This window comes from Anarrhichthys ocellatus, unplaced genomic scaffold (assembly GCF_004355925.1).
Source record: "Anarrhichthys ocellatus isolate YVR2014 unplaced genomic scaffold, GSC_Weel_1.0 scaffold173, whole genome shotgun sequence".
In the NCBI taxonomy this organism is placed as follows: domain Eukaryota; kingdom Metazoa; phylum Chordata; class Actinopteri; order Perciformes; family Anarhichadidae; genus Anarrhichthys; species Anarrhichthys ocellatus.
This window is the reverse complement of record NW_022280203.1, coordinates 96,647-114,541: the sequence shown is the minus strand read 5'-3', so window position 1 is coordinate 114,541 and position 17,895 is coordinate 96,647. Positions and strand designations below refer to the sequence as shown.

General features: G+C 41.7%; 1 protein-coding gene across 1 annotated transcript; it reads right to left on the bottom strand.

Annotated features, from left to right (window-relative positions):
- Positions 1-766: 766 nt before the first annotated feature.
- Positions 767-4,420, bottom strand: kcna3a (potassium voltage-gated channel, shaker-related subfamily, member 3a). Its single transcript, XM_031878336.1, has 2 exons — positions 4,399-4,420; positions 767-3,404 (listed from the first exon to the last, which is right to left on the bottom strand). The coding sequence occupies exons 1-2, from the start codon at positions 4,418-4,420 to the stop codon at positions 1,783-1,785; spliced, it is 1,644 nt and encodes a 547-aa protein (XP_031734196.1). The 3' UTR covers positions 767-1,782.
- Positions 4,421-17,895: the final 13,475 nt, after the last annotated feature.

Below are 17,895 nucleotides of genomic sequence, written 5' to 3'. Positions count from 1 at the left end.
GTTGCCAAACATTGTCTGCATGCTGCCAGTTTCTGCAAAGTGAAGATGTTCTGCTTTTCTCCCTTTTATGTCATCGTCATCATAAACTGAGCACCTTTAGATTCTGGACTGTTAGTTGAACAAAACAAGACATTTGAAGACATCATTTCGGACTCTGAGAAACTATTACAGGCATTTTTCACTATTTTAAGGACATTTAAAAGGTGAAATGATAAAATAATCAACAGATTAGTCGACAATGAAAACAATCAAAGGCTGTAGCCCTAAGAACATGTGGAAGTAAAGTCAGAATTGCAATTTTGAAAAACCTATTGCAACACGAAGAGGAAGCCCTGTGATTAATGTAAACTCCATCGAGTTTGTTTGCGTCACTTCAGCCCTCACCTTGTACCAAAAGCACACGTGCAAATGTCTGCTGGAGGGGAAGAAAAGGTATATAGCTGACGTCAGACTATAGTTGGCATGCCAACTCAGAATGAGGCTCACGTCTGAAAAGCAGAGCAGCTGAGGCGGTATGATGGGGAACAAGACAGAGGCTGCACAACAGCTTCTCATGATTCCCACTGTATTACATGTGGGCCAGCTCATTGCCGGAGACTAAGGCAACGGAGTAACGATTGATAATGAGTTATCCACCTTTAAGGAACCCGATATATTATTATGCGAGTCTCACATAATATCAAAAACATTCACCTGCAGTTGTCGCCCCCCCCCCCCCTCCCCCTCAAGGACACACAGGTGATAAACTGTTGAACAGTCTTTGTGAAAATGCAACACAAGGCCATGGTATCATCAGAGGGGGTTACCCGGGAAACCACCGTCGTCATGGAGACTGCATCACGAGGCGGGACGTTCTGCACGCTCTCCCTCCTTTCATCCAGTGCGCACATGGCCCCAAACACACTTTATATATTTCATATTCCCTTCGGCTCGCTTTGGACGAAAATTGCAATGATATTAAATATTTAGCGAAATGTTATAATGACATTTTGAGTCTGGGTCAGTTCATTTCCGTTTTATTTAGTATAGGCTATATAGGCAGCTCTGAATAAAAATACAATTTTATGAAAAGCTAGACTCATATCTCATAAGTGTTTCCATCTACACCACTCGGTGTTATTACCTGAATAAGCATGTGAACAAGACTCAGAGTCCAATATCTCGACAAGTTATGATATTAAATATAATCTAAGACAGACATTTGGCTGTATAAAGTACCATGGTCTATTCATTACATTACTGGACAATTAAACTCTTCTTTCCACGAAGCACAAAACGTCAATTTTCTTTGACTAGTGGGTAAATGCAATATAGTAAGTAGACAATATGCTACACGTGTCTCCCAATCATGAACACCAACAACCTTCGCACAGACATCAAGATATGTAGGCATCGAGTGGCACTGTAATGAAGAAATATCGCTTTTAACAAGCCGCTTACTTCATTAAATGCTCTTGTTGTCGTCGTTGCTGTTGTTTTCGACAGCTTGAGCCGAAACGACAAGGCTACTTTTCCAGTGCGATTCTTTCTGGTTCATATTAATACTTCTTGGTCTCTTAGAAATACTCAAAAACACATGAATCACATGGAACCAAAAAAAGATCTCGTTTGCTTATAGCCTAAAAAACAACATGACTCGTTAAAAATAAAAAAATTACGCACGTTCATCCACAGATATGGACTGACACATAATGGTCCTCTCTCTATATATACATATATAAATAAAATATATAATAAGCTATAAGTCTTAATGCTCCGTAAATGCCCCGTTCTGGTGTTCATTTACACGTCCGTGAAGATCTTTTTGATATTCACGCAGTTCTGGTTGTTTTCGGTGGAGAAGTTGGGCTGTTTGAACGCGCTGTTTATGCCCTCCTCTATCACCATGTCCGACTTGCTCAGGGATGAGGAGCTGCACGACCTCCTCAGCTCCTCAGGGGGGAGGTGCTCGCAGCTGCTGGTGTGCACGTACTGTGGGAGCTCCTCTCCATCCGTCTCCCTGTGGTAAAAGTAGTTGAAGTTGGACACAATCACTGGCACGGGTAAGGCAATGGTCAGCACGCCCGCTATTGCGCACAGCGAACCCACGACTTTCCCACCAACAGTCACCGGGTGCATGTCTCCATATCCGACCGTGGTCATGGTGACCACCGCCCACCAAAACGCATCTGGGATGCTGGTGAAACTGGACGAGGGGTCGTCTGCTTCCGCAAAGTAAACAGCGCTGGAAAAGAGGATAACCCCGATGAAGAGGAAGAATATGAGCAAGCCGAGCTCCCTCATGCTGGCCTTCAGGGTCTGTCCCAAAATCTGAAGTCCCTTTGAGTGACGCGACAGCTTAAAAATGCGAAAGACCCTCACCAGTCGGATCACCCTCAGGATTGCGAGGGACATGGCCTGCTGGCCGCCGTTGGTCTCCGTCTCGGCCAGCTCGGTCACCAGAGTGATGAAGTAGGGGAATATCGCAACGATGTCGATGATATTCATGATGTTTTTGGAGAAGTAAGTTTTGCTGGGGCAGGAGAAAAACCTGACCAGTAACTCGAAAGAGAACCATATGATGCACAGGGTCTCGATCACAAAGAAGGGGTCTGTGAACGGGTTCGGCACGTAGGGGGCAGTGCCGTTGACAGTGGGTGCCACTGTGGCGTCTCTGTCGTCCCGGAATTCTGGCAGAGTCTCCATGCAGAAAATAACGATTGAAATCAAAATGACAAGCACTGAAACTATTGCTATCCCCCGCGCTGGTCCAGAGCTTTCAGGATACTCAAACAAAAGCCAAACCTGCTTTTGGAATTCTCTTTTGGGCAACACGCGCTCCTCTTCTTTTATAAACCCTTCATCATCGCGGAATTTCTCCATGGCCTCTTCTCCGAGTTGATAGAACCGGATCTCCTCGGAGAAAATATCAATGGGGACGTTAACGGGTCTCCGTATGCGCCCCCCTGACTGGTAGTAGTACAGGATGGCATCGAAGCTCGGTCTGTTCCTGTCGAAGAAGTACTCGTTCCTCAGCGGGTCGAAGTAGCGCATCCTTTTCCTCGGGTCCCCCATCAGCGTGTCTGGGAACTGGTTGAAAGTTTTAAGTTGCGTCTCAAAGCGTAAGCCCGAAATGTTGATGACCACCCTCTCGCAGCATCCCTGCCGGCCGCGCTCGTATCGATCCACCGACAGATGAGGCGCCGAGAGCACGGCGGGCTCCTCCAGCATGCTTTCCGCCGTCATGACGCCCTTCTCCTCCTCGGCATAGCCCCGGCCGTCGGTCGCGTTGCTGCCCTTGTGCCTGGCGTTCACGCGGGGTTGGATCACGCCAGATGTCTGGTCATCAATACAGGTGGTTTTTCGGTCCGGAGGGGCAGAGTGCGCCACGCCTCTCCCAGCCAAAGCACTACAGCCTTGGAGAGCTGAGGCCGACGCCACTTACATCCCTTCTAACCATCACCTTTCTCCGCGTATCCACGCACTGAAGCGCTGCGCTCCCCTCTGCCCCCCTCCCCCCTCCTCTCTCTCTTTACAAACACGCCGACACCCGCACGGCGCGCATTTGTCTGACATCCTACGTCCACCACCCGCCCAATCTGAAATTAACTTGACACTTAATGTCGCGCGCGCACACATTCATTCATTCATTCATTCATTCATTCATGTGGTGGAACAAAAACACTTGATGAAATCACACCTGTTTGAGCCAACTTATATTATTTATTATAGTCAGCTCGTTTATACCTCGTGCGATTCTTATATCAGCGTGTTTAAACGCAGACATGAACGTGTGATCAGCTCTGCTGTCGTAAAACATTCACAGGTTTCTGTTTGTGGCATTTAAAGGGAGTTTACTTCATGAACAATCACAACACATAAGAACAACAATGTCCTCTTCCGCACTGGGTCTGCAATAAAGTCCGATATTACTTTCGACATCAGTCATTGCTTCACGTCTTCCGCAGAAACTGAGCTGATGTAATCGGGTTTGTCGGGAAAACTGACAGCAGAGGACCGAACTGCGGACGTCCAGATGTTCACTGTCCAAACCACATGAATGAAACTATTCATTTGCTTTTTCTTCGCGTCGCATTTCTCTTCTGGTTGAGGGGGTGTTGCTCTCCGTGGTGCTGAAAACACGCGCGCACCATGCTTGTGAATCGATGCGCGCACGAGCGTTCAGTGGAGTTGTGCACGTGTGCACAGTCCACGTGTATTCGTCTAAATATGCTTTTCAGTAACAGATAGAAGGCCCCGGGATCAGTCGCCTCATTTCCACTCGGGGAAAAAAAAAGAAAATATCGTCCGCCATCGGGTGAGAGAATCGCCTCAAAGACGCGTCTCAGGTGTCAGTCTTTGTTACAGCTGATTCATAACGGAAATGCAAAATCAGTGTTGTTTTTAATTCATACTGACGAGCGTCATCAAAGGCGCCCATCGCTGTCTGGGACTTCGGGAGGACGTGCACTGGGTTAAATGGGATTCGATGCTAATATACAATCTCCTCTTTTTTTATTTTCATTGGTCAACTCTGGGTTTTAATTTCAACATGTCAAACCCCAAAGGGAAAGATGAGCCTCTATTCTGTGCAAACATGGCGGCAGCATCTTCTCGACATATGAGAAAATCGTCTTAAAGCCGATGACACTGATGTAAAAAACCTATTGACCTCTTGCCTGAAAATAAAGAGTTAGGAAAACCTCTCACTGTCTGGAGGAGTACTGTGTATAGAAGGAAAAGCATGCTGAAGTAATACATCAAAGCACATTAGCCCCTGTTTCAAAATAAAGGCTGAAAACACAAATCTTACATGTTGGACCTTCCTTAGACACATTCAACCGACCCCACCTGAGAAAAACTTGCCACCATAACAGCTTAAAAGTCCACATTCTGTATATTAGGGGCGACGTGGGTCACAGGGTTGTCCGGCAACCGCAAGGTCAACGGTTCGATCCTCGACTGGGACGTGTCACGTGTCGAAGTGTACCTGAGCAATATACTGAACCCCTGGCTCCCCGTGCGCCTGTCATTGGCAGCCCACTGCTCCCTAAATACAGGGATGGGTCAAATGCAGAGACAAATTTCCCCCTTAAAGGGATCAATATAGTATAAAAAATTATAAAATTCTCTCCCTTCACAATGATCTCAATGCTATTTTTAAAGACCCTCTTTGCCTTGCCAGACAGTAAAAAAGAGGGTTGAAAAATTAATCAGAAGACTTTCAAAACTCACTCCACATGTAACTGTAACTGTTCTGTAACTATAATGTTTACTCCTCAGGTTGTGTCACACCCTCAAACTCTCAGGCACAAGGCCATAATTATAATATATATATATATATATATATTCTCCAACACATTGTCATTATTAATATCTGGTTCTAGTGTTGCAGTGTGCTGCAGTTCAGCGTGTTATATGTTGAAACAAAACCTAGGCTCTTGCTCAGGCACAATACCAAGGAGATGATATCAGTGTCCTCAGTTGTATCTATTACCCTGTTACCAAGTCATCAAATGTATTGCTAAAGTATGGCTAAAAATTCCCTAAATTACCAGATCAAGTGTGGAGTGACTACACATACACAGAAAAACAAATCTGCCGAAACAAAATCAGACCTCAGACGTGTTGAATATCGTTATCACTTCAGTGTTGACAGCTGTTCTCACATCTCAGGTCTTGTTTTAATTAACGCACGTTGTGATACAAAGACGCAATACCGAAGAAGTTGAACTTCAGAGTGACAGTGTTGCACTCCTCATCATTGACTTCAAAGATTGTTGAGTGAGAGCCTACAGGTGACGAACAGCACCACCACTCCTTCAAACATATATTTCCCCTCTGTCCTTTGTCTCCTCTCTGCAGCTCTGAGGTGGATTGAATTGTCCCTCCTCAGATCTGAGTCGCTATATTTTCACAGAGGCCGATACCTCTGCTGAGGACATCTTAGATAAACACATTCAATAAAGTAAATACAAGACTGCAGAAACACGGCCCTGTACAATACAACAGTCACGGATGAAAAAACACAAAGCTTATTTCCATTGTGGCTCTTAAGATAAGGGAGAGAAAGCTGGGAGGTCTTCAAGTGAGGAAAAACAGGTGGAAACATTACAAATAAAAACATACACAATAAGTAAAGTAGTAAGCCAATCACGCCTGATGCCATCTTAGTGAGAGGACCCCATGACCTCTGACCTCAACCCCTCCGACCGAACAGACCCAACCTGAACCAGGTTTCACATTCGAGCTGAAACAATCGATTAATCGAGTGACAGAAAATGAATCATTAATTATACTCATTTAAGTCATTTACGAAGCTCCAGAGTGATCGTTTTGCTGCTTTCTCAGTTTTAGATAATTGTGAACTGAATATCTTTTGGTTTTGGACAGTTAGTCGGACAGAAAAAGACATTTGAAGATGTCAGCTCCTGGAAACTGTGATGGGTATTTTACACTATTTTCCAAATTATTAATTGAGTTATCGAGAAACCAATGTACAGATTAATTGAAAATGAGTATAGTTGTTGTATGCGTTAATCATATCCATACATACAAAAGAGACACTTGTTAGTATTACATATTAAAATGCTGATAAGGCGGAGAGTACATCATGTTTCTTGATTCATGCTGTAGCTGCATTTTGTAATTGTTAATCTTGGGGTTAAAGACAGACTTGTTAATATAAATATGTATTGTCACTGATTGTTTCATCTGTGTGATGAAACAGATTCATGTGGCTTAACTCATTTTTTAGTGGTAAGGTAATTTTCAGATGACAGTTTCTTTCAGATAAACAGTACAATCACTGCATAGAAATGTGATGACATGAAAAATGTGTCATCTGCAGCAAAACATCCTGCTGCTACTAACAACCTCCCAGTAGTTGCATCTCAGGAAGCACGGGATGTTTTTTGTTTTTTTTTGGTCTCCATGGCAACAAAACATCAAGTGTTTTTTAAAAGAGAAAAAGGAGTTAAGTTGAAGAAGTTACATCATTTCCAGTCCAACTCGTGCAAAAGCCGGTAGACCAGAGACTATTTTTCATATTCCCGCTGAGGGATGAACACGTTACGTGTCAGGATTAAAAGGAACCAGGCTGTTGTGTTTTTGAGTGTCGACTACAAGGCCGCTTATCAAACACTGAAGAATCAGCTCAACAAAAAGTTAACAGATAGAAAGCTCCGACCCTACAGAAGACACACTTTCATTTTGTAACAACACTCATTATCGAACAGCCTTTGGCTAAAAAACCTCCCTTTTCCCTCTCCGTTTCTTTCATCCAAGTCACTCTCCAGTTAAATATGATAGCTGAAAACAAATTAAATGTAAAGTCCTCTGGGTCATGCTTGTAAAACACAGACTGGTTGAGAAAATACTGTTTTGATTTGCTCTGTAGTTTGGATGAAACCTTTGAATAATAAGGTCGGGGATTGTGATGATTGACGGCCACAGCCGCTGACAGACTTCTACATGCCGTTAAAGTTCCTGATTACATCGCTATGGGCCTGAACTCATGTGTGGGTTTAACAACGACGTTGTTATGATGGAATTTCCATGCAGATAGCATCTATGTGAGAGCCGAGGTGTCAGACTTGATATCAAGTCTATCTTTTTTTTTTGTCACAAGATACAGGTGATTTATTGTCTTCGTAAACACGAGCCAAAGATTTCCCCTAGACACTGACCTCGTTAAGCACATGCATATTCTCAATCTCACATGCATTCATAACTGCTTAATAGAGGGTTTATTCCACAAGGTCATTCAGTTCATTTTCTAGCCTATTCTGCTAGCTGCCTGCTGAGGATTTAAAAAAGAAAAGGCCTATTATGTATCCAAACCTCTGGAGCTGAAGGCAGCTAAAGATAGACTTCTTTTATCATTCTGGTAAGTTATAAAATGACTTATTAACGCTGGCAGAAGCTGCAATTTTAAGCGACATTACAAATGACATTGTGCTTCTGGTCTGGAGGGAGGCGAGGGCATTTGATATAATAATCCCACTAAAAGATCTGAACTTCATTTTTCATTCTCTAACATTGTGGACAGTGTCAGGGAAAAGAGGACTGGTTTCCATCAAACATGACAAAGCTTGGACTGCTCTTTGAGTAATGAGGAGCGAGGCTTTTTTTCTGTCTGTTCAGGCTGGCTCAGGCACACACACACACACACTAGCTGATCAATAGAGGCAGAGAGAGAGAGAGAGAGAGAGAGAGAGAGAGAGAGAGAGAGAGAGACCAGCATCTATCGATTAGTCATGCACTGGATGTGAGCCCTGCCAGTACAGAATCATTACACATTCACATTGTCCGCTGCCACAGCCATCAGGAGTCAGCGTGAAGGCCAAGGTCATAAATAATGCAACAACACTTTTTTTTGCCACAATGCGAAGCTGCCAGGCGAGGGGTTAAATGATGAGTAATGTAACAGTTTTTGAAAACGCCGTCAGTCGATATCCTGTAAAAGGCTGAAGGTGTCAAATTCAATCAACTCAATGTAATAAATGGCCTAATTAATCTGTCGGATAATTAGAAAAAGGCAACCGTGTGATAAAAATGATGTTTGTATTCTACTAATTTGTTTTGCACATTGAGCAAGTGTTATATGTGCATTGTCTGTGTTTGTTTTATAAGTGCTACCTTAATGTACTGAACACAAGTCGTAGGAAGGTGGTCGGGGGGGATGGTGAGCGTGCAAAGCACAGAACTTTGTATCAGATTTGTCCCGTGTTTGTTTAACATTAAGAAAAGGTTAGTCTTGGCTAAACATTAATAAAGTAAACACAACAAGTCTTGTGCTTCAAGTCAGTGTTGGCTTCTCTGATCTTTCCCGAGCCTTAATGAGGTGCTTTGTGAGCTTAAACACAATCATAACACGCTAGCAGCCGAGCATGATGTCACAGTGATATCGTGCAGATTTGTTTTGCGGGTAATATTTACCGGGATCAACATCTTGGTTTAGCCTATTAGCATGCTAACCAACTATTATCAAATTGCACTAAACACCATAAATTGTATATAGGAAGTGGACGTAGTCACCGTGGTGTCACAAGTATTGGATTCTAAAATGGTTGCACTGTGAAAAGGTAATGATCCACCAAGGTCATCTTGATTTATCCTCTAGGACTCTTGAATATCTGTAGCAAAGCTTTAACAGTTATCCATCTAATAGTTGTCAAGACCTTACACTCAAAACCAAAAATGTCAACCTCATGGTGGCACTGAAGAAAAAGTCAGAGGAATACCAAAGTCAGTAGGACAAGTACAATATGTACAGGTTTGTGTGTCAATCCTTCAGGAGATGTCAAACTACAGTATCTCACTGAAAAAGAGCAAACTTTGACTTGTGGGTGGCGCTAGGTGAGAAGTCAGGGATCACGAAAGTCAGAAGGATGCATCATTTGGGAACCATGACTGTACAACATTTCAAAGCAATGTATCCAATAGTTGAGATATTTCAGTCTGGACCAAAGTGGTGGACTGACCATCCAACCAGTGGTGCCATTAGTAGAGCCATGGGGGCCGAAAAAAACAACAACATTAAGCTTGTTTTAGTTGTTACAAGCAGATGTTTTAGGAAAATAATGAATACTTTGTCAGATATGTTCTGAAAAAACCTTTTGCCACTGAGCCAATAAGTTATGTTGAATAAAAACCTGGTTCAGGCGGCACCATGTTTCTGTAAGATTATATTTGCAGTTTTAAATTAAGTACATAAACAAAATATTTTGGAAACAGGGTTTGCAAAAGGAGATACAACAGTGGTTTTATTTGTATGGGTCACAATATTTGTTCTGTTTATGGTAAGATTCTGTATTTGAATTTCTGTACGCCTCGGGAAGTCTTTCACCACCAAGGAAATGCGAGCAGCTGCTGCCACAGCGATGCATAAAACAAGCGTGACACACATGGAAGACGACGAGGGAATTAAACTCTGCATCTCATCAACGTCTGTGCCTTAATGTTACGGTTGCACTTCAAAAAAAAACACACAAAACACAGAGCACAGACATTCCACTTACCAGTGCCTACTTAAATACAGTGCATAATTGTGTTTGCACATGTCACACAAAAACACACACAAAGGCAGAAACCAGACCACACAGACTTTCCAAGACAAACAATTGCCTGCAAATGTAGGCAGAGAATAAAAAAAATTAAATGTTTGTACTCAAACACAAACCCCATAACTGAATGATAAATACTTCTGATTAGCATCATCTGACCTTCAACAACCTGGGGAGCATCAAATAGCAATTTTTCCTCTCCACTGAAGGTGGGTAAAAAATTGGCATTTGAGGTACAGTCGCTCTCCTCAGGGGAATCATGTGACGCAAGTCGTGAGAATTACAGCGCCAGTTATGGCCTGCGACGCGGCGCATGTGTCGTTGCTATTCCAAACGACATCCCTGCAGTGAAATGTGAAGGTCATTGGCAAGGAGGAGGGCGTATGTTGGGGAAAAGATGCAGCCTCCTGGATTAGAGATCCCTGGGGAGAACAAGCTCTCTGGCAACTGCATGACATGCTGTAAAAGATTGGTGGGGCTACGCAGGAAAAAAGACCCCCCTGAGCATTGCTTTATGTCTGACCTGAGAGGAGTTAGTTTCCAGTAGCAGAAAGAACGCAGGCATGGACCTGGATGCTAATAGAGTCTCTTCAATTGATTGTGGACTGAGTTTGGACGTGTATTTTGTCAAAAGGTTGACGGACAGGGGAACACAGGGCTGAAGTCAAGAGAGGCCCTCTGTCATTCACTTCTAGGCTCGTCTAGTTTAATAGAATCAGAGTGAAAGTCAACACCTGAATAGCAATGAGTTTTAATCACCACGTCCACAAAATGTGTTCAGGAATCAAACCAGACTCTGATATACAGTGCAAGTTGATTAGTGCTGCAAACAAAAAAAGAAAATCCTCATCAAATAATATGTAGTGATCTCTTATTTGGCCGATAAAACCTCAGAAAATAGGGAGAAAAAAAAACATTGCAATTTCCTGTAGCCCACGGTAATGTCATCAGATGTCTGATGATGATCTGAAAACCAAAAAGATTGTATTAATTATGATGTAAAACAAGTGAAAGCAACAAATTCTCACAATTGAGAGGCTGTCACAATCAAATTATTTGGCTTTTTTGCTGGATAAATGACTAAAACATATTATTGCAGATTTATTTTCTCTCAATCTACTAATCAATTAAACAACGAATGATTGCGGCTCCACAACTAAAGTGGGAAACACTCTACAGCACTACACATTCAACAAGTGTTATTATTTAGTTATCAGCATTTTATCAACAGAATAAACAGTATGAATATAAACGGGGAGGAATAAGTAAAACACATGTTATTCCTTGAACTCTTTTCTCGTCTTAGAAACGGCATCCTGCTGTATTATTTCTGCAAATTATCAGGCTTGCACCTTCCCAGAGTAGCCGGCGCGAGAGACATGTTTGAAGTGCGAACCACAGTTTATAAGGAGCAGATGGGCTGACTAATGTAACTCCTGAGTGGAGCTGTGAATGCCTCGCTGCCAAATCACAGTGAGAGATAGCAGAATGGCTCATTTGGGAACGCAGCAGGCTGCAGCAGGAATCACCAGGACGAAGAGGAGCAAGAACTCAATTAAAATGGTTATCACAATAAACAACACCAGACATATGCTTATTTAATTTCGGCTTTCTCGGCTGCTGTAGATGGTGGGAGTCTCCAAATATCTCGGCACAAGAGAATATACTCATGCCTAACATCATTTAAAAGAAGATATTTAGTTAGAGACGGGTTATGCATAATACACGTATTGCGCTGGCAAACCGTCAATTAGCGAGAAATTCTGTATTCCAGAGTAAAGTTCCCCGGAGTCACGCTGACCTTTCCCGGAAAATCCATATGCGAAGAATACACAATGTGTGTACTATGAGGGATGTGCACAACTTGTCTATATATATTTCAAAGTCAGACTGTCAAGATCTGTCTTTAAATGTGAGGGAGCAGTTGATTTAGCAATGACAATTATGGTGTTTTCGAATGCTAAATATAGATGTATTTACTTGCTGCTACTACTACTACTACTACTACTACATAGCAGAAGGTATCTGCCATTCACTTTTTGACAGACAAAATATGTTCATGGTTAAACCATTGAATAGTAATACTGTAGAGGACGCATTCATCATATTAATGCATAAATCTACAGCCATGCTAGCAGCTCTGTGAGGCTGTCCGTTGGCACAGCGGTGCTTTCAATGACACTCTTATGAAGAACTTTGTAGCTTTGCTCTGTGAAGAGTGCCATACTAAATACAGATGACGTTTAGCAGATATAATGTTTGCAATGCTCACCAACTCATTTTAGCGTGATAGCATGCTAACAATTGCTAATTAGCATAAAACACAAAATACAGCTTAGACGGATGAGAATGTCATTAGTTTTGCAAGTGTATTAGACACATCTTTACCAAATATCACGATAATCCATTCAATAGCTGTATGTAGTTGTGAAATATTTCACTCAGATGTCAACCTCATGGTGGTGCTGGACAAGTCAGTGGATCACCTAAATCACTAGGGTATGACAAGTACATGTTGAGCTATTTTACTGCAACACTAGCATGACTTAAAACCCAATAATGCCATCAGGCAGTCCGGCCTATCGACTCGCAACATTGCCAACAATACAGTATTAAAAAGGGATAGATACCAAGGTATAACAGACATGTCAAAGTTCATATAGACCTACATTTCAGTTGACGTTGCAAAGTCTCAACGATGATTTTGTGTAGAAACAAAATGAATCTGGATGGCTGCTACACTGTGTAGGGCCACCGTTAGAAGGTGTCCCATATAAGTTGGATATTTTGGGCCAAACGGTTGTTTAAACTTTGCATTTTTTGTTTTTGTTTTCATTGAAGGATAGTCAGGAGGAGGAGGAGGAGGAGGAGGAGGAGGAGGAGGAGGAAGGAGAAAGAAAAATACCAGTCCTGTAGGTCCTGTTGCCCAACAATACTACAGCACGTAAAACTAGAATCAGTGTGAAGACAGATGGTGACATTGCTTTGATGGTATTTTGACAGGCTGGTGGTAACCATGGTAACCATGGTAAAAAGGGGGGATCCCAGCGCATCAATAAAGCAAAGGGAATTTTCCTGCTCTGTATTTCAGGCTGTGAAATTCCAACTTCCAGATTAAATTTCACAGCTTGCTGCCCACTAAACACTGCTCTCCAAGAAACTGAACCCCCACATGTAAATACATACACACAAACACACACACTAACATGCCGTTATACACACACACACACACTCACACAAACATGCCTTTATACACACACACGAGTAAGACGATATGCATAGCAGGATTAGATATTTCCTACTTATTTGGCTCTCTTTTCCTGCCATAGGGAGGAAAACCTAAACACAGTGAGCATTTACAGTAAACATATATACGGCCACACACGTATGCTCACGTGCATGAATGCAAATAGTTCACCCATATACTCACGCATGGACAGACACACACATGCAGAAAAAAGTTTCAAAACCACCACACAACCGCAGATAATGATGTGGTCATCTGTCAGAGATGCTGTCTTCCAATCAAAGGCTCGTCTGCAGCCCCATGGTAGAGTACATTTTTGTTATGTTCCTGCCACTGGGGATTCACTGTCTCCCCATCCCCACAATGACAGCAACATCATTAATACTCCAATTGTTTCCCCCTGACACATGCTATAGACTGTAGGAAGGGTGTATAGATGAGAGCACTCTGAGGCAAAAAGCATTTCTGAAAGGATAATTCTAATTCATCACATATTGTGTCTTATTTAACATGTAATCACCAATTTAGGGAACAATTTTTTTCCTCTGACTTTATTTAGAAGAGAAAACCACATGGATGGTACAAATATAACACAAACCTTCCATCGTAAACATCTTTCACAGTTCATAAACCAACCTTACTCTACTGTTCTTGCCGTAGTTGTGTGCATACTGAAAGACATTTCAGGTGCGTTCACTTTCAGCTTTACCTTAAATATATTGGCTGCGTGTTTTTTAACCTGTGTGATCATCTGACCACTACTGTTTGAACAGACCAGAAGACTAAAACGAATGGTCAAACATATCCAGACTTTAGTACGAGTCAAGCTCTTAAACACTGGATCCTACATTTGCCAAAAGGCAACCGCATATATATATATATATATATATATATATATATATATATTGAATATATGAAACTCCAGGTTTGTAACTCAGGCGTTATAAATGTGCCATGTCCAATCCCAAATTGACATGACCCTGATGACATCATTAGGGTCATTTTTCAGCCCCTCCCAAATCCACAGACGACTAGCCGAGTATGTGTGACAAACTAATGTCAATGTCATGGAATGCCCCTTTAATATTTATAGTTGCATCCGGCCGCTGTAAGCCATATTCTATCTAATGAGGAGGACTGGCAATTTATGAAAATGTTGCATTCACAGGATTACAGGATTTTTGCATTAATATGATGAAGTCCTTTGATTTGTCATTTCCATTTGGTCATTTTATCAATGGATGATTTTCAATTGCATTTCACATGATTTAGATCCCGTCATAGACTAAAGAGATAAAAGATGTAATGCATATTGCCCACTTCTCTATCAGATTGCACAAATATCCTGTGGGACAGTATTAAATCAGGACTCTGGATTGATCATTGATTGATTTGTAAGCCTGGATTTAATTTTTCTGTTTGAAAAAATGTGATATGAACTATGAATTGAAGCTCAGGGAATATATTTTATGACAATTAGAGCTGGCCGATTAATCAATATGCTAATTTATCGTCTTTCAATAGCATCATATATCTACATATTGTGACACACAATTAGGTCGTCAAAATCGATAACACGCATAGAATTTTTAATTCATTGAGAAAATACTTTTAAAGACCATTTATTTATTGAATTACCAGAAAACATGATGATAAATACCGAGATATGACACGACGTATATTGTACCAAAACACATGTGCGTAGGTCTCTACCTTATTTTCATTGTTTATTTGGAGCCAATGAACAGATTTTTTAAGATATGTTCCCTTACATCGTCAAAAGAGCGAAAAGAGGTAGAATTATGTTTTGAGTGGAATATCCCTGTACATTTTTGAATACCGACATAAGATACCATCCCAGCAAAAAAAATAAAAAATACAGTGATATAAATTTCAGGACATTAGGTCCACCTCTACCGGACAGCGCAATTAAACTGACTCTTTTGATAGCGCTTTGAGAGAACAGAGGACTCTGACGGGAAGAAAGGAGGATATATTTGCTTTATGGTGAATAACTTTAATGCTAATGCAGAAATTGAAGGAGCTGAAGGGATTGCATCTCACTGGAGTTGTAATGTTACCTTGGACAATTTCACGTGACTAATATATTAATTGATGATTGAAGTCTGTGCTCTGGTATTTTCTGTGAGTGAAATTCTAATGTTAGTATAATTTTATTTATATGTTAGCACCTGGACCAACAGACATCCAGGACCAACAAGACCCCAGGGTTACGTTTGCGGGCCAGCAACGTAGCATATCGCCTGGCTTCTTAGCATAGCTTGTTGGACTGATTAGCCTTAGCTAGCTTGGTAGTTTTTAGCTAGGTGGGCTTGTTTCAGCAATAAGGCTTCATTCGGCCCGCCTCGGCTCCATCCACGCTTCACTTCTCGGCCTAGTTTTTGGTTTGGGCTGCGTCGTGACTGCCAAGATGGCGATGACTGGAGCCGCCCACTTTGAGCTTCACTTTGGCTCTTCAGAAACGTATGGGTGATGTCACGGAGTCTATTATTACCTGCTTGACAATTCTGCCTGTCACACCTCCAATTTGAATCTACACGTATTATTTTTAAAAGGCCATAACTGCAGCCTATTCCAAGCAGCCCCACAAGGGTCAACAGACATGAAACTACGACCACATATCGTGATGCTAGATGCTCAGTGTTACAGGATCATTTACCATCCGCGGCATCAGTTTGCATTGAAATTTTTAATTGATAGCGCTGTGAAGGCCCGACTGAGGTGATGATCCAGGTCAGTGGAGATGATGAGGGAGCCAGGCCACAGCTGTAGGAAAAGACCCAGTGAAAAACGCATCCTGTGTTAGCTCACAGATGCAATGTATTATGGAGGAGAAGAGTGTTGTAGTGCAAATTGAATCTGAATTATAATGAGTATTAATTTCTGCCTAATAACTATGATATAAATGCTGCAATATTAAAAAGATTTTTCTCTTGTATTTCCCAGAAGTACAAAACGGAGGACACGTCCTGTATCTGCTTTTCAAGGTGCTTCATCTTTGTGTGTTGCATAAAGAACACGGTGTGTAGGTGGCTACCGTCCTCCATTAACCACAATATGTAATTGTAAGGGGTTATTACAATTACCAAACCACAACAATCAAATCCAATCATCCAGCCATGATGTGAGCTTCCCCTTCATTTCTTTTTAATGTAAATGGACGAGCAATTCATCTTTTCTGCAAAAATCCAAACAAAAGCAAACAAAGCAGAAAGCTTTATGAGGACAGACTTCAAAGCGCGAGTCCTCATTAGACATACTACGCCTTTGAAGAGACATCAGCAATCCTCAGTGCAACACCACAGATGGATCTCTCTAAAAGCTCGGGTTTGCTCCCACTCATGTAAATCAGATTCCGTTTGTCACGTATCAAAGTATGAAACTTGTCATTTCCTTTTTGCCAGTAGGTGGCGCTATGACTTTGTGAAAATGTTGGCATGGAAATGTGCTCAAGCCTGGACCAGCATCATGCATAACAAGTTTGGGGCAGATTGAATAAAGTGCCTTGGAGTTACAACAACTTCCTCTTTCATGGCGAACGGCACGAAATGTGCGTGACATGGGCGCCACATATAACGAAGGTCGTTCAATGTCAGTAGACCATTTTAGCAACTTTTCATCATTAAAGTCTTTAGATCATCTTGACCAAATTTGAAGTTGATCGTATAAATTCTGTGGGAGGAGTTCGTTGAAGTACAATGCCTGAAAACGATGAAAAATGCCTAAAAATGCAAATAAATGGGAGTATTACTGCATCGCCCCCTAGTAGTTGTATGGAATGAAAATTTGAGAGTATGTTACAGGACACAATATGAATATATGCAACAGATTTCGTGATAATAAGCCACATGGTTTTGAAGTTATATATATTGCTGTAGAAGGCCACGCCCTTATGAAGTTCATTGGTCCATATATTCTTAATGCAATAAGATATCAACAAACTTTTCAGTAATTTTGATGATATATATCCAATAATGATTCACAGCAAATTTGGTACCAATCAGGCACTAGCGAGCAATTTTGTCATGCTCGAGCATGGAACCCATAAAATATAAAATGTTCCCGCAGTCCTGATATGCTCCCCAAATATGGGGAGGTTGGGGACACAATAAAGCCCCCAAAAAGGCATTTAATTAGAGATAATAATAATAATAATAATTCCTACAGTTTCAATAGGGACCTCGCGGCCCGGCGATGTCGGTGCTCGGGCCCGAATAATCAAATTCAACATGATGGCGAAATAATGTTCTCTTGCCAAAACTGATGAGCCAAAGATACCAAGATTTCTTATCAAAACATGAGACTATAAGCCGAAATACAGCTTTTCCACGACTGCAAAACCAAGCACACACACACACACACACACACACACACACACACACACACACTCACACACACACACAGACAATATCCCGAGCATGGTTTGTTATCTTGAGTGAACATATTTGTGCAAATGTGATAAAACATGAGGCGTGGAGGGTTCATTTACTGGAGCGAGTGGCACTGGCAAAGCACTCACACAGACACAGTAATTCATGCGCACAATGAAGACAGCAGAAAGTGACACATTATTTCCCAAAA

Excerpts from the sequence above, each read along its gene's own strand:
- kcna3a (XM_031878336.1), bottom strand. The coding sequence starts at position 4,420 with ATGGGCGCCTTTGATGACGCTC. Across the intron at positions 3,405-4,398 it reads GGGCGCCTTTGATGACGCTC|CTCTCCAAGGCTGTAGTGCT; the intron begins GTCAGTATGAAT and ends CGTCGGCCTCAG.